The following is a 19,782-nucleotide window of genomic DNA, read 5'->3' as shown; positions in this document are numbered from 1 at the left end:
GAATGAGAGAGGAGATTATCAGGCTCCTGAGCTAGCCAGCTGCCACTGGAGCTGTGTGGGCAACACTACACCCTGCCTCCCCTTTTCTTTTTATCTCTCTGCCTCTTTCATGGTCACCCTCATTAAACAGCGCTGATAGCAAACAGTTCCGTGCCTTGGCACTGTCAGCAGTAAGGAGGACTGACAAAGCTTCTGCATATCAGTGATGCTCAGAACAAAGCAAAGAAATCTGCTCTCGACGCGTCCGATTCTGCACGCTGAGAGACGCTGACTGGTGTATTTACTCTGAAGTGTGAAAACTGTTGAAACTATTAACACAGTCAGGCTGAAAACTAACAAGTAAATATGAGTTTATTATTTACATAACAGCTTCACAACCATGGGCATCGAGACTACCTAAATATTGATGATCTTTAATATGATATAAAGTCATTACAATGCAGCTTATGTCCATTGAATTGGCATAAAACAGTGTTTGCAGTGAAACGTCGCAATGCACAATGGCATTGTTGTTGGGGTGCGGGAGATGGCGATGGGGGTAATGTGTCCCCTTGGAGTTGCTCATTAGCACACCACTGTAATAACGACTCTTTCCACCGTCTCTCTGACGGCAACCTCCAACTGCCCAAGCAACAGGGAAAACCGTCTCCTGTCATCAATGAAAGGAGTCGGGTCAACTCTCACATCTGCCTGGCGAGCATCCAACATACATTCCCGTGCCAGGATCTTCGTCTCACCACCACACGTCTGTTACTTATCCGTGTTGTACTGTTGTCAATTCAGTGTTTTCGCCAAACTGGACACAACCAGAACTCGCCTAGAATCACCTGAAAGGAAAGGTGCAGGATAGTTGGGAAGGAAAGATCCAACCAAGCTGGAAATGTCCTTTTAATTTCATTTAGTTACTTGTGAAAGGGCCAAACAAGTTTCTAGGGGTGGGAACTTAATAAAATTACACTTCATCCTTGGGGGAAGATGAATGAGAGTATCAAAGCTCACGACAAACCATCAGATAGCTCTGGAGATATTTCAGCAAAACCTACAAATGTCAACCTCATGGTGACACTAGAGGAGCTCACCAAAGTCATTTGCCTTCATCCTCTGGGCAGCTTGAATGTCTGTATAAAACTGACTGACAAAAGTGTCAGTGTAATTTCTTTGCTTATTCAGCCTACTGTATTTTTCTGCAAAATCCTGCCCTCACACTAGGATGTAATCTGTTGCGTGGTCAAGGCTGCAGGCTCAACAATCACCAGAGTACCTGCCTAAATCATAAAAAAATATTTTCTTTCTACAAGTCAGCAGGATGGCCTTCAAAAGCTTTACAAAGGATTGTTGTTCTGCCGGATGAAAAATTTGTGAGTCAGCGTCAACTGCAGCCTATTGCTTCCTGTGTTTTGTACATCCTCTCAAAACTGAATAAACAAAACACAGAAGATGCCCTTTGATATGAAATTAAACGATATTTTACTTAATACGAAGGATATATTGCTGATAATTCTTGGAAACTGCTATTGACAAAATCTTGTTCTTCTTTTAATCAAACCATCCTTGAATGACAGCATATGGTATTTCCTGGAAGTGACAGTAGATGAGTAGATGCTGCATGTTTCAGACCACCCCGTGGTTTCTAACACATATCTGAAGAATTACACGAATCACTAACAGCCACAACATCCTGGTTCAAAGTCTAAGTGGCTCAGCAGATTTTCTGGGAATTTCACACCGCACAGCAGCGCACGGCGAAACCTTAAAATGCTGTTCAGACCATTTTTCAAAATCTTTCACACAACAACACCTCTATCGGAGTGTAGTGAAGCAGCAGCAGCAGAATCAGCAGAAAAAGAAACCGAGGAAAGTTTTTTTTGAATACGGAGAGAGCTTTTCCTTTTCGCCCAGTGAGGTGATTTCCATTTATCGCCTGCTGATTTTATCAATTCTTTATTTAGGTTACACATGATGGTGAAATCCAACAGCCGATCCAGACGACACAAACCCCAACTGACTCTCAGTCCAGCTGGAGCTCATATGTGCCAGTTCACAGTCCATGTGCATGTGCATATGTGCTCACGTGTACAATATGTGTGTATACGAAGCGCAGAGCTGCTTCTGCTCTGTAAGAATTATGGTGCTAATACTTCAGCCTTGTGGCTGTTTCCGTATCTGTAAAGACAGCTTGCATAAGCAGAGAATGTACAGTAGCACGGCCACAGGCCGTATTTGTTATGATAAAAAGGGCTCAATCTCATTTCAAGTCAAAGTGAAGTTAAATTAGATGTCATCTCAAATGATAAGCAGCCTGCTATCATCCCTGCATCGCTGACACACAGTTAGCACTGCCACGGCATCGTGGGACTGTTTGTACTGGTGGAAAACAATTATTATCTCCAAATAGGGGGGCACCAGCCGTAGAAATTTTAATTAAAAGACTGGCAGAGTTTCATCTCAGTGTGACAACTCCATTATTTCCCAATGATAAAACAGTCTCCTAGCAGAACAAATTCAGTTGAATGGAGTGAGTTCCACTGGCTGTTTAAGTGGGCAGGCCCGACTAATGGTTCTCCTGACCTTGGCATTTTGATATCCAGCTGAAGTAGCGAGGTGAGGCTGAAATTAGGGTAATTATTCAAATGTGGCGTCACTGAGCTTTGTGCTGGGTTTGACTCTGAGCTTATGAAAGAATCCCCGGCACATTTTCTCTGTGCGTTGCCTTGTTACAAGGAGGATAAATCTACACTGGATATATTTTGTGTGTCCACTGCTCACAAGAGCACTTGTGTAGTTTGTGTCATCATCTTCACTCCCCATGAATCTTCACCTCTACTTTCTAATTTGCACACCTCATAAATATTCTTTACTGCACCTACCTTCATCTGGATCATTCCTGGCCGACGCTTCCAGAAGTGCCACGCTGGCAGCAAACGACACATGCCTCTTGGACTCTGGCATGAGGTTGTTGGCGTTGCGCCCCTTCTTATCAGCCTTTCGCTTCTTGTTTTGCATCTCCTTCTCGTACACGGCCCATCTTTTCAGCTGCTGAGTGCGCCGCTTCTGGGCCGCCCGCAGCCTCTCCAGGCTGGGCACCTTGTCCAGCTGCTGCAGCTCCTGGATCAGCTCCAGGTGGTTAGCCATGGCACCGGGGGGATGGCAGAAATGGATGATGGTGGAGGGGTGAAGTTGGGGGAGAAAGTATGATTCTAGCGAGGGCTGCACCTTCGACCGTGGCCTCCGCCCATCACCGTCATCATCATCCTTTTAGCAGCAGTAAACGTCCTGAGTGAGGAGACAGAGAGAGAGAGAAGCTAAGCAACTGTTCAGGAAAATATAAACTTTTATTGGCTGGAACTTTAATAAAAACATCAGTTAATAAATGTGGGAGCAGTTTGATGATTACTAGTAAATCTTTCGAAGGATGCACTGGGGAAACACTGACATTCACAAGTGAGCATCGGTCCGATGCACCACACAAAGTGCACACAGATGCATGATGGTGGCCTAGTTAGAGAGGTTCAAACGACCATGCCACAAAGAGCTGAATGACTGCTTTCTTTCACGCTGTTTCCACTCTCCTCTCTCTCCTGTGTTGTTTATTTGATACCAAAAGATGTAAATTAGATCATATTTCACATCAAGGTGAAAGAAACAATGGAAGCAATCTGTTATTCTCATAATGGCTCCATTTTTGTCCATTTGCATGATGTAATTCACTCCATCAAGATGCAAGGCCTTTAAGGGTTCAGGAAAATGGACAAATGTGCCTTTATGAGAATGGAGGCCAATTTCTCCATTTGTCTTGTCTCTAAGTGACTGTGCATGGGCTGCAGTCTCAATTTTCCATTTGCATTGTGAGTGCCCCGTTACAGACCACGCTACCATCTTCCATCAAGGTTAACCGCTTCCTGAACGCTACAAGTAGACGCCGGTATGATGAGAAACTGATAAAGAGAAAAGATACAAAAGTACCAGGGCAGCGAGCTGAAGAGGGGATTTTTTTGTGACATCATTACCTCGATGTAAACCGACTGGTTGTAAACATGAACAAAAGTCTCTGACAGCTGAAAGCTACACCGTCAGGTAATCGACAAAAATCAACTGTGGTGCCTTATCTACTCTACGATATCCAGAAAGCAGCATACCGAGTGTTCAGTGAAGGAAACGTCCACGAATAATCATCTAGAGGGTGAAAACTATCTTTTTGCAAGACCATACACGTTTATAGAGTTAAATGCAGTATCAACAGGCTACGTCCACAGTTGGTAGACAATCTACACAGTGATTGAGCTAATTCAGACCACTTCCTTTGAACAACACTCTTAACAATGTACGGACGTCTTATTAACGCAGCCAGAAAAACCCTCTCCTGATAAAACTCCAGCCTTCCTCATTCACTTAGCATGCAAACACGTCACAAAACAAATGACTCTTTATATGATTACCATAGCTTGAAAAACAAAATGCGCATGTTTTATGTATGAAACATGTTGTTACTTACTATTTCATAAACGCTGATAAATAATTCCTCATGTTTGCATCCCTTCACTAATGAAACCCTGCAGTTCAATCCAGCAGCATCAACTGATGAAATGCTCCACAGTGCAATCTGCTACAACGACCAATCGGTCTGCTAGAGATGTTAAACTACATTTCCTTTGCAGCTTGACGTCTACCTAACTGCTAAAAACATGGACAGGAAACAAGCAGTACAATCACTTCCTACAGCATCACTTTCAGTCCTGTTGCGGTGAGCGTCTGTGTGCCTGTGGGAGAGTTTATGTGTCAGTGAACAGAACTTTATTACTTACTTTATTATTAATAATTAATTATTATATTATTATATATAAAATCACATGATTATAAAATTGTTTGAGCAGTACACTATATATTACTTATTTGGGACAAAACGCTGCTGCCCGACTTCTTACTGAACAAAGAGGACTGGTCCGATCACCCCTGTGCTGCCTTCCTCCACTTGCTCCCTGTTAAATTTCAAATTGATCTTAACATTTTATTGCTCACTTTTAAGGCCTGAAATTGCCTCGCCCCTAAATACTTTTCTGATTTACTGACCTGAAGCCTTCCCTCCAGCCCACTGAGATCTGCAGATGGAGCCCTGCTGGCCACAGTTAGTCAACTCTGGCTGTTTCTGACTGACCAGTCAGTGGTGGACAGTGTTTTAACTCCACCTCAGTATTGGAGCAGTGTGCTAGGTACCTCAACAGAATGGTCGCACAAAAACACAACAGCAGAAATGGCTCTTTTGGTACCAATCCACAGCTTTAAACGATGGAAATGTAAAAATAACCGTGAGACTGCTTGGTGGAAGTGAGGCTTTTGTGATAAAAGTGGATTCTGGCTCTTGCTTTTAGAGCCCCCTCACTGTGGGGAGCTCCCACTGAAGTCAGGCAAGCTAAGTCCTGAGCCTCTGTTAAATCTCTTCTAATCTAAAATCTTTCTCTTTATGCACGCTATTGGTAATGTTTGGTATATGTTTTTATTTATATTGTTTTTATTTGTATCAATTGATAGTTTCCATTTAATTGCTATTTAACTGCCTTATCTGGTTTTATTTCTCCTTGTTAAGCGCTTTTTAAAGTTTCGTTAAGAAAGGTCCCTTATAAATAAAGTTTATTATTATTATATCATTGTTATTTATATGTCACAACTCCACTGATACCATGTACACTGACTATTACTGCACTACCCTGTCTCACTCTGGGTTTACTTCACCTCACTGTATCCCATCTTGTATACTTAAAGCTACCTCACACATACGACCATCCTACCTCACCATCTGAACAGTCCTACATTTGTTTACTGTTGTCCTGCACATTTGAAGGCTATGCCACGTACAAGCTTTTTGTTACACTATGTACTAGTAATAGTATAATGAACATAAAGTTTGACTGAATTGAATGAAAAAGGTAAGAAACTCAGAGCTGAACCTCGCCACACGTCGACTCTGCCATCCTGAGATGTATGAAACCTTCCGGCACAGAGATGTAAATGTGCGTCCTTGACTTTCCTCTACAACAGAACCTCTTCACCAAATGACAAGCTGAGATCAAGACTGTGAGAGCTTGTGTGAAAGTGCCACGAGCTGGAAACGTCTTTAACACAGCAAATTGGTTTACAGCAAATGATTCGTAAAGACTGGGTCATGATCCAAAGGTCAATCACAAGAGGATTATCAGCAGGGTCTCAAATTATTCTGGAGGAATTTCAAAGTAAAGCTGTCAGCAATATTTTTTCCCTCCTTTTAAGAGGGAGAGCGCTCAGAAGTCTCTAGGCACGGTTCAATTTGTCGGTATTCATGATAGGTTGTAAAAAATGAAGGATTTTTTTTGCAGTGAAAAGAAAATGTTTGGTTGGGGGAGCTAAAAAACTGTTGGCTTAGGGTAGATATCCGTGTGTGATGTGCAGTGAAATACTGTGTTTTTCACTTAAAATTGGGGTCATTATATTTATATTTAGCATTTCTATTATAAAAGGTCTGACGTCAACATCGCTTAACATTTGAGGTCAACATAAACAATGTGTGGCTTTTCATTAAATTGAGTCCTTCACCTTTATGGACAAGCACACAATAAATCTTTTAAAATATCCTGCATGTAAATATATTCAGAAAGCACTAGTTGCTAGTTATCCTGCAGAAGAGAGTTTTATTAATAGCTGAGGTCATAAATATTCTAATATTGTTTGTTCTGTCAGTATCACCTGTTCCTGACACACTGTTCCTACTAATAGAGGCACATCCATTCAAGTAATGACATGAAAAAGGCCCTTCAGGTCATATTCATGCACCGTCGGAGCTAAAACAGGAAACGCACCATGCTGTGTAATTGGGAGACGACTTGGATGATGACAAATATAAAGATAAAGGTTATGAACAACGGCGCATACAGCTCCAGTGCAAGTGTACACACACGATGTCCTACCTTTTTTTAAATCATTTTAAGAAACTGAAACCCTAATTGTTTCACTCATATTTTACTCTACTGCTAAGCAAACATTATTCAGAGTAAATTGTAAAGTTTTTACTGCCCTATTTAATCAGTAAATTTAAGGTTTGCTCAGCTGAACTGCAGCCAGGTAGACAGCCGCTCTTCTCCGGTTTATTGCAGCTGAGACTTTAGTGAGGAAGCTGATGAAATAAGAAAGGCTTCACAGGATCAGACACACACAGTGGTGGCACCACACAACCAAGAGATTGCTGCTGAGTTACAGAATAAAAATACTGTCATGGAAAAAATTTGTTTTTGGTGAGCTAAAATCATCTAAAAGGATTTTTCTAAACAAAAAGCTGGTCAACAATTGTTTAAGTGGCCATATATGTGCAATAATACACTCTGAAGGTGAACGCAGTCTAATCATTTTCCTTTATTCTTGCATACAAGGATACATCTGAGAGTGTTATCACCTGCATGATTACAGATTAATAAATGCTGCAGAGCACACTCTAAGGAGAGAGCAACTGTAAATAAACAAGAGTCAAGTTAGAGAGTAATAGTCCAACAACGTCTCACAAATATCAACAAATTCTTCCACTGGGATGATTAAAGTTTGAACCACAAAGAGCCTCAACTCCAACACACAGTGGAGATCCAGGAAAAAGGCCGACAAGCAAACTAAACCACTGACATCTATAAAACATGAAATGTTTTTTTGTGTTTTTTTTACACAACATGGAGACGTTAGAAGGTAAAAGTTTCCTCTGATGCACCCTGAATGATTCCAGGCACGGCGTACCTCTCCTCCTCTCTCTGTGGGATGTGAGTGCAGCGGCGGGCAAAGTGAATTAACTTCAAGCAGGATGTGTGACAAACAAGCAACGTCCAGTGTTTTCTTTAGCTGTCTTTGATGGTCAAAGGCATTAGCGCTCGGAATATGAAACCCAGGAGCTACTGCTGATTAGATCAGGGGAATCAGTGCAGAGGTAATGATGTTACTCATACACACAAACACACACACACACAGACAGGTGAGAGTAAGGCCAGAGGCAAAAAAGCAACTTCTGACAAAAGCAGGCACACACAAACTAACATAGTCTGCATTAATCCGCACCTGATTAGCATGTTATTATGCTTTTCATGTCAAATGAAAAGCACTTTTAAATCGCCTCGTTGTTGAAAGTTGAGATTCAGATAAACTCTCCTCGCCTTACCCGGCTACATTCTCAGCTGGAAATAATGAGGACATGTCCCCACACATCTACAGTCTCAGTTTGATTTACTCACTGAAATCTGTCTACCAGTGTCCTCTGAATGTCCAGGTGTTATGAAAGAAATTAAATGAAAGAATCCCTGAGTAGCATAAGGGTTAGCATTAAATAAGATCCGATATTGATAATTATTATTGAACACGACAAACATTTGGTTATTTGAGCCTCTCAAATATGTGAATTAAAATCTTTTTTGGCCTCATAATCTAAACTTCTATCGCCGTTTCTCATGTGAATCAGGTCCAGACAGCGACCGGAGTCACCTTTTCACACATGTAGCCCACAACAGGAGACTGTGCGTATGAGATGCGCTCTCAGCTACTGGAAACCTTCTTTTTGTGTTATGCTTTGGCAACACTACGCTTGCAGTCCGTGTGGTTTGCACACTACATGACTGGTCGGCGTCAAGATCACACTCACAAGACACGACACGGAAATGACTGCTTGTTCGCGTGCTGAAAAAAAGAAGAAAGAAACTAACATGGGTTGAGAGAATGGATTAGGATCATAGATTTGGGGCTTTTGCCAGCAATCATCTACAGGAAAAGCGGGGTTAAAATCTTGCAGTGTTAACTTAGCTTGAAGCAAGCGCCTGGGTAGAGCGTGCAGAAGGAGGAGGAGGACTGTTTTCGTGGTGATATCAATCCTACAATCAACTAAAGAGTGGAAAGCAGTATACAGGCAAGCAGAGAAGAGTCGGAAGTAGCTCGTCTCTGTGCACCATCAACATGCCCACTTACTGACAATGACCTGTTTTCTTCAAACCGACTGTGTAGGAACCCGTGAAGTCTAAGTCCAGGCCAACTGATTAAGACATTTGCACATACAGCTCCTCTGGGGGATGTCAGAAAAATCTCATGATATCAGTGCACGTGTGAAAGTTGGTTATCAATCATATTACTGAAAAATAGATTTGATTTGATACAGCTGTTTACATAGCATTTTTTGTTGGGTTAAACATGATTTTGGATAACGTAGATAAGCCTTTCATACTGATAATCTTGTCGTGTACCAGGCCCCTTTTGGTTGCTGACCTTTCTTCGCCTTCCTTCTCATTCCAGCTTTCTGATCGACTACTTGATTGTTGCCCACTAATGGAAAACAAAAATCACGGGGGGATTCTGCAGAAGTTGCATGATATGTTTCCATGAATACCACATATATTTAGACTGACAAATATTTTCCTACCCTCCCACGAGTTCAGCTCGACCCAAAACCACACGAGTGAAAAAGGGACGACGAGCTGCTGGGCAACATCGCTCTCTTGATAGGAAACCCATGCAGCAGTTTCACTGCTCATCACACGCTGCCAGCTTAAGCTTTCATCTGGCTTTATTCTGTGGGCAACAACATGGGGGGTATATTCACAAACAAGTTTCCATTTCACTCTTCGACTGAAGGCTCTCTGACAGTTGAGACAAATCAGGGAATTTCAGAAAGCAGCCTTGATGCTGGTGTGTAGTCTTGTTTCTGTAACTCTGACAACAGGTGAACAGGAACATGACATTAGCACAGCCTTTGGTGCTGGAGATAGAAGAGAATAAATCATTTGCAGCCCCAAGGGGAGACTGTCTTGCGTATTTTCGGCAGTGCATTAAAAACAGAAAATGAAAACACTCACTACACTACTGTGTACTTGATGTGATGTCCTAGTGGGAGGCGAGGACAAACTGTCTGAAGATATGTAAAAATGAGGGGAGCTGTGGGCAACTGTAAGCCCTCTGGCGATATCACAGCCGGTCCCCAGGGCCAAGGCAGCAAATCACAGATTGACCTCAATCAGCTCCTGCTCTGCAGATGTATGAATGTTGCACTGCACACACCCTTTGTTTCAGTATTTCTACAGAAAAGGCACAGCCTAAATTTTTAACGATTATTTGAAAAAGCAGGTCAGACAATGCACATCAAGCAGCTGCTGCGGGCAGTAAACAATATTAATGCCCAAAGTAAACCACCAACACAGAGTAACAATTATAGACGATTCTTCCTGCAGTTCTGTCGGTTTTCATTCACGTTGTTGTTTTCACAAATTGCCAGCTGCCTACGTACCGCAGAACGTCTGCTTTGTTTGTTGTGGTAACAAGATTGCTAAAGTGCCACTCACAATCTTGAATACAGTCTAAGTGGTCTGGAAATGCTCATTTTCTTCATTTGCTTTCAGATACAACGGACGCAGCATCTTTCTGAGGCAGACTTTCCACTCAGCCTCAAACATTAACTGATTCTCTTGTAACAACTTTATCGGTTCAGTACAAAGGCACCGTGTGGGGTATGTCTGCTGCAGACAATACAGTACCTGACAACATGGTAACAGTGGAGCTTAGATACATGAGGTGATGTAGTTTAAGTGATGAATAAGTCAAAGTTTGGTTGGGTTTAGGCGCCAATGCTACTCGGTTCGGAAAAACAGGACTGGAGCACCCTGATAAATTTACAGCCTTTAATCGCGTGCGAACAAACTAACGTTTCAACACTGCTGAGTCTTCATTAGAGTCAGAGTGGACAAAGACATGAGGCAAACAATAGTCAACCTAGATCAGGAGTACAGTAGTCATTAGATAATTGGTTGAAGAAGGTTTTAAATCTATTGGATTATGAATCCCAGCGTAGACATGAGCATAGTTATGGTGCGTTCCATTGCAAAGTCAACTACATCAGCTGATTTAACAGTTTAGGGCAGCTTCTCTCCGCAGACTGTGAGACTCCTGAAGTCATCAACAACATTCAGTACTCCGTAAATATATGTAGCAGGACTCAAAGACTCTGACATTATTTCGTTAAATGTACCTTTTACCTTAAAGTAATTGTTCACTATGTGTACCGCCATACTACTGTGATGTCATCTGTGTTTATGTCGGTGAACTCGGGGCTACACGGATCTTCCCAGAGCTTCCCGACTTGGAATTCCTACTTGGATGGCCGATCCACTGCACTTTTCCATGTCGGAGGTTGTTTTTTTCCAAAGCTCGGAGTGCAATGGAACACACCATTAGAGTCCAAGCGCCACACCCATAGTTAAGGGCAAAAACACACATACCTCTCTGTAAGTAACCTAGGTAAAATCACAAAAATACAAAAAGTGCCTCTCCGATGTGATAAATATAAGAAACATTACAATTCCAGTGATTTATCCATGTCACTGAGCTAACATGTCAAACAACAACAGAAAACTGATCTCTAGGGTCACAAGGAAGGAAGTACGAAAAGTTCCGACAAATTAGAGGAAACAAAACAAATTCAGTTCTTCAATAGTGTCAATGGCCTTAACTGTATTCAGAGTGTGAATCCAGTATGCCCCTCTGTTGAGCAGCAAGGTGATGATGTCACCACCTCTAGGAGAGGGTGAGCTATGCAGGACCTTCACACAGGAGACCAGGGTTTGTTTCAAACCTTTCCATAATTATGAGAAGCAAATGTCCTCTGGAGGACAGAGAAGTAAACCAAAACTCAAACTATAGATGTTTTACCAGTTTTCACTTGACATGATCACAAAAGAGTGTGTGTGTTTCCAGCAGTGCTGTCATCAGCTTTAATTCACTAATATCGCCACAAACCAGCTGGATTGAGGTCACTCCGGACCTTTCATCATCATTATGAAGGTGATTTGACACAGAGGTCATCATACTATAGACGTAGAGTACAGATAATGGCAGCACAGTACAGAACATACTGTACTACCCCACAGGCAGGATTTCATCTGAAGCTCTCATTATTATTAACGGTCACTGCTAGAATATGGTCCCTTTTCCCTCTTGGACTTTTTCCTGCATTGTTGTTGTGTACTTCCCGCCAGTCAACCAACTCAACTCACTTTAACAGAAGCTTTCACCGACATCCCATGATCTTTTTCAGCAACTACGGTTTGTACAGATGTCATGTAGATGAAGTTGATTACAGCTGATGTACTCAAAACAGCATTATAATGTCATACTGTAGTGCTGCAGAGATGTCCTGGCCTGCAAATCCTTTTCTCCAGGTGTAACAAAAAACATGTTTGTTGGTGCAGACCCCAACAAAATGATTTTCATAGATTTTTTCAGCCTGTCAAAATAATCACAACATGATTTATTTAGTTGTGCAGCCCTTGTGAGAACACAAGAAATTGGTCGTAATGTGCATTTTTCATCTGCAGGTCATTTGTAATTCTTGCACGGAGTGATGGTAGAAGACGGAGCAGCCACAGCAAGTTGTTAGATGAAGAGCTGCAGGTGAGGGGCTGCACGCCTCCACCTCCTCATCAGTGCAACCAGCTCCTTTCACTGTGCCCTGCTGCTGTGTGGAAAACTACTCACACAGAGCGAAGCATGAAATCAGATCGCTGTTCTATTGATTCTGACCAAAGGATACATGGTTGTTGTGGTATCAAACCGCACTTGCTGTTTCAACCAGGAACCACAAGTGTCTTTGAGCCTAATGTCTGGGCTGCTTGGACATTCGGTAAAAGAAAACTTGCAAAGGATCAGGAGTATGAAATCCGTGGCACTGATATAGGACATTTCTTCTTCCGCCCTGCTGGTTTTATCTGTAATTAAAAGGCTGCACTTTGTCTCATTTTGAGAAAACCTCTTCACTATGCAAAGACACCCGGTGCAGTCATTGTGAGTTCTGTGTGAGCAGTTCATGAAAAGTTGAACAAGTCAACAGAAAGTTAATTCCCAATGTAGGCTAAGCAGTCTTATCTACTCTGTTCTTGAAATTTAAAACTGCATTTGAATCTATTTGAATTTTGAAGAAGAAAGTCAGTCAATCGTGTTTAATGTTTTTGTCTGAGTGCCAACGGCATTCATGTCCTAATGCCGCCTCTTTTAGAGAGAGAATACATTAAAACTAATGGACTTCAAGCTCAGAATGAGGCCCGGTGGTCGACACCGAAAGGCTTTCAAATGCTCCCTTTTATCACCTCTTCCTCCTCACATCACCTCATCAAAACAATATGAAGGAGGAAGCTAAACATTACTCATAATCTCTCCCTCTTCCTCATTTATTTTAAGGAAGAATACAAATTTTCAATTCAGCTTGAATGGATGCCGTCTGACTACAAAAACGGTTCCAACATTAGAGCACAATCAAAGGCTGACAGAAGATTTCCAGTTACATTTTACATTTTGTTCTGCTAAATACGAGAGCCTCTCCTTTCAGCAGCCGACAAAAGATTACCTCAAATGAACAAATCTTTTTAAAGACCTCCCATTCACTCACTTTAATCCCATTATAGATGTCTAATGTCTTTGTTAATGTCCCCGTAACCCATTACAGATATGATTTCCAGAACAATAACGGTAATTTTCCTGAACAGATCGTCTCGACGGCCGACCACTTCACCTGTTTAACTTCTGACTGTGACAAGGAGAAAGACAAAGAGGTGCAGAGTTTCAAAGCTGCCCTCTCGACTTTGATGGACAGTCTGAGCAAGTTTCCAAAATGAGAAGATTCATTCAGCAACAAACAGAAAAGAAGAAGAGGGGTTAGGAAAATATATTGTTACTGCAATATGAGACTATATATCTTAGATTTAGATATTGTTAGATCATAACATCATAAGTGTTGTTTTTTCATGGGTTTGGAGGCTGTATTACAGTCAAGTGACATGATCTTCTGAACTTACCAGACTGTTCTACTTGTTTTAATGCTTTGTTTACATTGATGTAACATCATATGCGCACCACTCACACAGCAAATGTGCAGCAGAATGTACATTTAACGAGCTTCACCTCCAGCACATGCACTGCGTCGGGCTGTGTGAGTCACAGGTCAAAACAAGACAGTGAGCTTTCATTTTTCTTTTTTTTTTTAGACCCAGCAGACTTCAGTAGCAATATGAGGGACTTAAATACGTTCTCTCTTTTTTGACTTACTCTAATATTTTCCCTGTCATTCAGTCTGCTATTTGATTCACTCACAAACAAAACTTAATAGAAACTCTCAAAACCAAATCCCCCAGCTAGAGTCATTTCCTGTATACCGGATGTATAATTTTAAGCTGCTGTAAGCGTTGTCGTCATTTTAGCTAACTCTGCGCCTGGGTTTGCCAGTTTCATTGATTACAGTGTCGCAGCAGGTACCATGTGAACAGTCTGCAAACATTACTTGTTCAGGGAAGCGAGCCTGTAATACTCACGTTTACCCAGTTAGTCATTATATCCACATTACTGATGATTATTTATCTAAAATCCCAGTGTTAATATTTTACATAATATAGCCTAAAAACATTAGGATATTATTTTAAGGTCATATCATCCGGCCCTAACAAGAAATAGGGCCGAACCACAAAAGAGATGAGACGTGTTTGTGTTCTTGTGCTGCTGCTGTACTTTCACAGTCTCCCCCTCACAGTACATCATCTGTCGTTCCGAGGAGATGAGCTAATGCTGTTATCAGCCTCTGCCGGGTGCGTGCAGATGCAAAGACAAGAATGCACTAAGGCAAAGATAAAGACACAACCAGGCATCAGGAAGCAAACAGAAAATCTAATTGGCCCCGAAAGTCTATGGTGACAGTAAATATTTTTGGACCTGTCATGACATCTTAACTAACTTCAAAAGAATATAGCCCTTGATTATCGTCGTTTATCGAAGGTGGGTTGTGGTTTCTGACTCACCTCTGTTTGTTTACAAACAATCACTGACATTCTTGCTGCGTTGCATCACGTCATATTTATTTTAATCCAGGCGTGCAACAGCGATCAACATTACTTTATCTAGAAAAACAACGACAAACACAGCTCACGGTCAAAAGACTACACCGCTCCCCGGTCTAGTCATGTTCACCTGACCCTCAATTACTGCTTTATATATTCCTGCCCTACCGCGGCAGCAGTGCATATTAAAGGGCAGCAGAAAGAGACTTCAGGTCTAAACTCATTATACCCAGGTAAATGGGGAAATATAATCCTACACGCATCAGAAAATTGAACAATAATAATTCTATGAAAGCGAAAATGCCTCCAATAGGACGGCTGGCCGGATAAAACAAGCAATTTAAAAAGGCATCAGCATGGGCTCTGTGGGCTATTTTCTGACACTTGAGCTGAAAAACAGCTGATCGAAGGATGAGCTGATTGAGTGCAATTTTAATAATCTATTTAAGTTATTAATCGAGCAAAAAGATAAAAAATAAACATTAAAATTATGTGAAGTTGCAGCCCTGAAGGGAAATCCTTGATGGGTCCCTGCACTCTACGGCTCTAATTAATGATTATTTTCATTTTTTAATAGGTCTTCCAATTATTTTCTTGGTCAATCAACTAAAAACCTTGTGTTGTCAGCAAACGATGAAATATAGAAAAACCAGGACAACATATTCAAATGTCTTTTCTTGTGACAAACCACAAAGAAAATTCAGCTCACAACACTAAAACAGAGACAAGCAGCAAAATCAATGGACTAACCGATTCTTTGCTTAATCACTTCTCTGCTGCAAACACATCAGGCCAAGCAATACACAACTGTTAGCATACACAACAGCATTACACACAAACACACACACACACACAATCTCTGCTCTTTGCATCACCAATGATAACAGTAACAGCGTGTGACATTTAGCAGTGAGGAGGTGTGTGCTGTGTCAGGACGCGCATGGAGACACAGTGGCGACACTGTCACACACAATAGCCCAGTGTCTGAGACTGAGAGTGTTTGTGTGTGTGTGTGTGTGTGTGTGTGTGTGTGTGTGTGTGTGTGTGTGTGTGTGTGTGTGTGTGTGTGTGTGTGTGTGTGTGTGCATCTGCATTTTATCTACATGAGTGTGTATTCATGTGAATAGTACAAACCCTTCTATGTCATGAGAGAGTGTGTGTGTACACTGTGTACTCATGCCTGCTTGTGAAACTGTGATCTCAGAGCAGAGGAGGGACAGAAACTGTGTCTCTCCACTCTGCCTCCTCCCATCATCATCCTCACCCCCCTCACCCCGACGCTCCGATCCGGACCTGTCGTGGCCCCCTCGGTCCCTGAGACCCCGTGTTCCAGGCCAGCGCTTATGTCTCCAGGTCCCGCTAATTCATTTAATCACCTACTAATACCAAAGGCGGGCCAAGCTGATTAAAAAGCCCACCGAAACCTTTAGGCCAAAGAGTTTAGGAGTTACAGCTCTTGTACAAGAGGCGCACACCATGTTCAATGTGCAGATACAAGCAGGACTTCACATCCTGCGGGAACCTTGTTTCACTCCAAGGTCCTTAATTATTGGACTGACTTGGTTTCAGGGTCGTGACGCACAGAAGACCATTATACTGTTAATTACTATAAAAATGGGAAATCTATTAGAGGATTCTTTCGAGGCCCCGATGTGGAACGAAAGATTGAGTGTTCCACGACTTCTTTTTCAATCTGTGTCAACTTTTCATACCACTTCTGGAGAGTATAACAGGATTATTTTGTAAGACATTTGCAATGAAAAGAGCTCGGTCCAATTTCATATTTAAAATGAGCACTATAGCCTCTTGGATTGAAATGAAATGACTTCTTCTCATTTCGGGATTTAACTGAACCATGAAGGCTTTTGCACAGCAAAGGTCTTTGCTTATTTCATTTGAGTCTTACCAAAGTGATCAAGGATTCAGGCACAAAAAACCTGTAACGTCAGCTTCAGCAGTAAGTGTCAGCACACTGCATCTGCCACTGGTGCCGGTGAAGATGAGTGCTTCAACAGACATATTACACTGGAGGACAAATCAATGCAGAGCCCACTCTTTGCATACCAGAAAAGACTCGACAATGTGTGGCATTTATCACATGCTAATAGGTGCTTAATGCTAATCATTTTCCAAGCCAGTGACTTGTAACATTAACCAGACCGACATTATTATTTTCAGTGCGCTGCCATTCAAGCTTTGGATCTAAAATGACAAAGGCCGCTTTTTGTTTAAAAGATCATTCTGATTCATTACGACTCGGGTCTTATCTAAACACAGCATCGTTGTTTAGATTCCAACGATGCCAGAAACAGGCGTGTTCGGATGATCAGACAGGTTGTAAACAAGTTGAGAGAGATTATCTAAAGCCAGTGATTCAGAACACAAACACGACATGCTGCTACCAAGAATTTTTAAGTTTGTGATATGAAACCAAAACTATCCTCAAAAAATCCTCAAAAATTGACACCAAAGGACAAGTGAGGGTAAAGAATAGAATACGTACAATGAATGTAGAAAAAAGGTCGATTAAGGACATTCAAACCTGAGCAGTCTGGGAAACTGAGGCTGTGGTCTGAGTGATGACTGAGCTCCTGAAAATGCTCCTTTAATACCTCACAGTCATGATCAATTGTTAAAGGGGCTCTGTGTAACAATTTACATGTATGAATCACTTTTTTATTGGCTGTATGTGAGCTGATTGTGACGTGTCGTGAAAAATGAGACCTTCCCCGTCGACCTCGGTTGCCTATACAAGTCTGTGAATGATTTGTTTATGTTGTTTAATGCTGCTGGACTGTGGATTTCTGTGTTATCCCCTTTCAACCAAGGCGGTCCAGGTGCTGGTTCGGAGCCAGTGCCTACTCTGGAACCAGTTAATTGTGTAACGACAGCCAAAGAACTGGATCTAGGCCATGAGAACTAGTTCCAGAGAAGCACCAACACTTTGCTGGTCTAAAACAAAGACCTGCCTACGTCAGGGGATGGGAGAAGGGTTATTGTGACCAAGGACCAACTGAAACCGCTTACAACCACAATCTTTAAAAAACAGAGCTAGTGTAGCGTGTTCTGTACACAGGAGAATAAACTAAAGACTTTAATTGGTTCACTAATCGAAGCAACATTGGTCCGAGAACCCGTCATGTTTGGATGCCAATGTACGCATGCAAGCCAGGAGCAACACTCGATGTAGTCCACCATAGTTGTTCCTAGCAATGCTGGAAGATTGGAGGCCTATACAGTGACTGAATGATGTGACTCTATGGTGGCTCTCATGCCCGTGGAAAAGCACACCGGTTGAACCAGCACCAGCCCAGAACTACTAGTCACTTCTCTTATGTCTGCTGATCTAAACTACTTTATTTGTGGGTAAAACTGAAAGTGAGCACACCTGCCTAAGATGTCTGACACCCTCCTCACCCATCACACTTCCATTATCATAATTTGGGGAGGCCAAGGCTTACAATTTTCTGTAACTTTTCTAAAAAAGAAGATCCCACATCCACGCTCACTTCTTGCAGCATTTGTCCAGCTGTGTGGAGGTAAGAAACCTGGGCCTCCCTTTTTCATTCTTTTGACAAGTATTTCTGGCACTTTTTTCAAGTGTACAACCGAGTGTATCATCACGTATACCTCCCACGAAAGATTGTACACTGCTAGCCCAATTTCTGAAAGATTACCGCTTCTCGCCTTCAGCTGCGGCCGGAACAGCTATAAACACTTTAGTCTTGACTTCAGAAATCACTCACTGTGCAGGAAAACTGCACAGTTCTTGCTGCTGTTGTGTTCTTGGTTTTCTTTTCAGAGTAAGTAAGCTGAGGGATTGTTTAAAACTTGAGTGCTCATCTCACAGACTCCAGACTTTGTGAGTAAAATGTTATTATCACAGATAGGAATGTTAGACATAATAACCCTGAATTACCCGGTAATGATCAGACAATAGCTGCAACTTCTCGCTGCAGAGTCCAAATTACTGAACTTCAGCATTACCCAAAAGACCTCATTATCATACTCTAACAATTATTTTGGGCCCTGAGCCAGTGTTGAAGGAACACTGCACAAAAGGCTAATGGCACAGCACATGGCCATTAAAACAGGAAACAGTCGGTTCTGACTGCTACACTGAGATCTGACATCTGACCTTTCTGACAACCGCCGCCATTAGCAGAAACAGGACCCCCTGGCCATGTCAGACTAAAGCCACTGAAGTCAAACTGACAGGACGCAGGTCTGAGTTTGGAGACACATTACACCTTATTAAGTAGCGGTAGTCATTGACACCCAGAGTAGAAGTACGGCTGCAGTCCCCTAAAGTCAATTAGACTCTGATTTTTCTCATGTAATGTCTTTTAAATGATGTAATCAGATTCCTGTTTTATAAATTAAAGTGTCCTCTAATGTCCGTTACATAATGTTTATGTCCCTTTTTACACTAATTCTGTATCCTATACCTTTATCTGTTGATCAGGCATTATGTTGATTTGCTGTATTTAATCATCTAGATGGGTTTCATTCATTTCTTCCGCATGTTTTCAAGTTTAAAACCACATTTTTCTTTGATTCTTTACACATCCAGTTGGGACAAGATGACTGGATTTTTTTAGAGGTATATTTTTCTATTTCATGTTCCTTCATTCAGTTCGTCTCGGACGGTACGAACCAATTTGTTCGTGTTTTATGTCGCTTTATGTTAAGGACGTCTGTCACGGCTCTTTCAGCAGCAGTTTTCCTTTTTTCAACAAAAAGAGAGTAAAAAGGAAAGCTTCTCATTCTGCGGCGGAGGTGAGCAGAGGAGTGGAAAGAAAAAGCAGAGTAGCAGCTGCTGCTGTATGTAAACAGATAAACAGAAAACAGCACAGGCTTCAGTGAGCCGGAGAGCTCCTCTACGTGCACGCACACACACGCGCACACACACACACACACACACGCA

The 19,782-nt window shown here is 41.9% G+C and overlaps 1 protein-coding gene across 1 annotated transcript in view; it reads right to left on the bottom strand.

Moving 5' to 3' along the window:
• The window catches only part of ppp1r16b (protein phosphatase 1, regulatory subunit 16B), a 101,063-nt gene that overhangs the window by 64,403 nt on the left and 16,878 nt on the right, over positions 1–19,782 (bottom strand). The window contains exon 2 of the mRNA XM_084348770.1: positions 2,868–3,273. Within this exon, the coding sequence (XP_084204896.1) occupies positions 2,868–3,132 (265 nt within the window). The 5' untranslated portion in view covers positions 3,133–3,273. The remainder of the gene's footprint in view (positions 1–2,867; positions 3,274–19,782) is intronic.

This window comes from Pagrus pagrus (genome assembly GCF_965226575.1).
Source record: "Pagrus pagrus genome assembly, chromosome: 3".
Classification (NCBI taxonomy): domain Eukaryota; kingdom Metazoa; phylum Chordata; class Actinopteri; order Spariformes; family Sparidae; genus Pagrus; species Pagrus pagrus.
This window is presented reverse-complemented; position numbering and strand designations above follow the sequence as displayed.